The 2,664-nt window shown below is 38.8% G+C and overlaps 1 protein-coding gene across 1 annotated transcript; it reads right to left on the reverse strand.

Moving 5' to 3' along the window:
* Positions 1-230: 230 nt before the first annotated feature.
* Positions 231-2,326, reverse strand: LOC107671566 (m7GpppX diphosphatase-like). The gene is made up of 4 exons (XM_016464485.1): positions 2,186-2,326; positions 1,969-2,074; positions 1,772-1,882; positions 231-546 (listed from the first exon to the last, which is right to left on the reverse strand). Exons 1-4 carry the CDS (start codon positions 2,290-2,292, stop codon positions 280-282), a joined length of 591 nt encoding a protein of 196 aa, XP_016319971.1. The 5' UTR covers positions 2,293-2,326; the 3' UTR covers positions 231-279.
* Between the last annotated feature and the right edge of the window lie 338 nt (positions 2,327-2,664).

Raw genomic sequence — 2,664 nt, forward strand, 5'->3', positions numbered from 1 at the left:
TGCGCGTTAAATATCGCATGCGATTAATCGTGCAGCCCTAGTCAACATGATCAACCACAGCATGAAAAACAGACATTACACAACCGAACAATTTAAAAACAATCAGTACTTTAATAAAAATGCAGGTGATGACAAAATCGAACCGGTTTTAGACAAAGGTCAAAACAAGACCTTATTACATTGAATGTATACAGTAATAATAAATCTTTTCAAAACTGGTTAGCAGTGTACAGGTACTTAACATTTATAAAATAAAAAAGGTTCCCAAAAATCAGGTCTCTAGAGTTTCCCAGCCTCTTTAAACCTGAGGAGCAAACCATCATCGGCCCGCAGCGGGAACGCCAGGCTGCAGTTGCGATAGTAACTGGAATCTGCCTGCAAGTTCTGAATGACATCAGAAAGCAAGTGGGCTCTTTCCACTCTACAACCTGGAGCGTCGAACTCAAGAGAGGTGAAATGGACATGGAGGTGATAGTATGACGGCTGATAGTGGAGATACATGCACAGTTTCCTCGGAGGGATGCCGTACTGCCGCTGAATGGCGTCCTGTGGATATAGACAAGACTTGAATTTGAATTTGATGTATGCAGCCACGCTACAGCTCACAAATGCACTTGGAAAAACCCCGTGTTGTGATTTTCATAGTGTTGGTATTTTGTTTTAGGGCTTTTGGGTTGAGATTGCAACAGGTTGCAGGCTGGAATTGAACCGGTGTTTTCCACAGGATCACTACAGCTCAAAATATCTAGAGCACATGTGGTAACCACTGCACCAAGTGTCTTTAAAAAGCAAGCAGACAGTGGACAAGCAGACTGTCCCCTTGTCCAAATACCCACACTTGCGGTCCTGGCCACTTGCGCGCGACAGGAAGTAAGTGCGCAAGACTGTCCCAGGTCTTAAAAATACCAAAGCGCAGTGCCCTTAACGCACACTAAACCCACACTATACCGCTATACCGCTCCGGAGCGGTATTCGAGGGTTAGTGTATCCCATCATGCATCATGTTCTGGAAATAAATCGTGAGACTTTTTGCCAAGATCGCGCGAGAGGTCACGGAAACCTTTCCAATGCAAGTTAAATATGAATAATAATAAGATATTACATATAATTTGGTAGTAAAACAAAGTGCTACACATTTCATTGCTGCAAAGATTAGTATATTTACTTTTTTACAACATTTGCAACTGCTTTTTATCACTTAATTAAATTGTCATCTATAGGGACTACTGAACAGACATTTAGAAGTTGATTTTAAAATGCAAAGTATTGAAAATAATAATAAAACTCTGTAAACAATTTGCGTTTTTACAACACTATAAGTGTGTCCCATCAGGTAATGAAAAGTTGTACACACACTTGTGGTCTTCATGCTCACTTGAACACTTGGATCAAATACAGGATATACGTCATATAAGTAGTCAAGTGGTCAAGTGCAAAGACCGCAAGTGTGGGTATTTGGACAAGGCAAAAGAGTGGTTTACATGTTCAGATCACCAGTGACATCTAGTGGACAACAGAACCACAACTCTACTTCATTGTGAAGAAACTCATTTGTACACTAAAAAAACAAGGATGTAGAAACAATTCTCACTCAGAAACTGCTAGTAACAATTAACACAATTAATTTCAAAGAAACAGCATATAAAACATTGAATCACCTTTGAAGAAGAAAGACTGAAATAGTATTTTCTTGTAAAATGCATTGCATTAATCTTTGTTTTAATTACAACTTTGAAAAATCTTTTTGATTTTCATATGCTCCATAACTCACCTCTCCTTTACTGCGAATGTTTGTGAGTAACGGCAGGTGCTCTGATGTAAGATCCCTTAAACTTTTAACATCCCTCCGGTGGACGATAGCAATCAAATAAAGGTCTTGTAGCTGGAGAGGAAAGGAAACATTCATTGTTTTTCACTGGCCTTTTATTCACCCTTAAATATTATGACACTGATTCACCTCAGATTTACCTGCTTTTGATCCCACTTGAAACAAAACAAAACCAGTATCGGGATCTGGATCCTCGAAAACAATCCGATCAGCCTCGGCTTTCTTCTCCAATATGTTGTGCACCCACTGAAACCAAAATGAAAGATGGGCAGTGCACTTATGTTCTTCATATGAGAAGGATACACATGGGACAGGAACAATACTGACATGAAGGGTCAGAGGTCAGTGAAGCCTCACCTGCACACTGAAGCTCTGGCTGCTGATGTATGGTAGGGTGAGGTTACGATAATCCTCTCCTGATTCTTCAACCAGAAAAACCTCCTGATGCAAATACTTCTTAACATGCTTCTCTGTCGCAGGGCACACCACTGTCGTTTTGATTTCTGTTATGAAGTTTCATGGTCTTAATCTTCAAATGTATGTTTGGTTTAATGCATGATGGTGTGGATTTTGTATGTTTCATCTGATGGTGTTGAATAAGCTTTCGAATTCAATAACTAAATAGCAAACTTTTCTTGGAGAAACTTGCCGTAAAGGTAATGACAGCAGTATTGGGGACAGTGATTCTTTATTTCCAAAAATGAGAAATTGTGCATAAATACAAAATGAATTGAATATGTGATTTAAATGCATAGGAAAAAGTACCAAATATATTTTTGCAATTTTAACACTTTTTAAAAAATATATAGGAGAGGTTTCTGGCACAAATATATATA

The sequence above is a fragment of the Sinocyclocheilus anshuiensis genome, unplaced genomic scaffold, assembly GCF_001515605.1.
Source record: "Sinocyclocheilus anshuiensis isolate Anshui unplaced genomic scaffold, SAMN03320099.WGS_v1.1 scaffold16668, whole genome shotgun sequence".
NCBI lineage: Eukaryota > Metazoa > Chordata > Actinopteri > Cypriniformes > Cyprinidae > Sinocyclocheilus > Sinocyclocheilus anshuiensis.

Coding starts and splice junctions, on each gene's coding strand:
- LOC107671566 (XM_016464485.1), bottom strand. CDS start 2,292: ATGTTAAGAAGTATTTGCATCAGGAGGTTTTTCTGGTTGAAGAATCAG. Junction 1,883..1,968: donor TCAAGTGGGATCAAAAGCAG/GTAAATCTGAGG, acceptor TTTCCTCTCCAG/CTACAAGACCTTTATTTGAT. Junction 547..1,771: donor ACATTCGCAGTAAAGGAGAG/GTGAGTTATGGA, acceptor CTATATCCACAG/GACGCCATTCAGCGGCAGTA.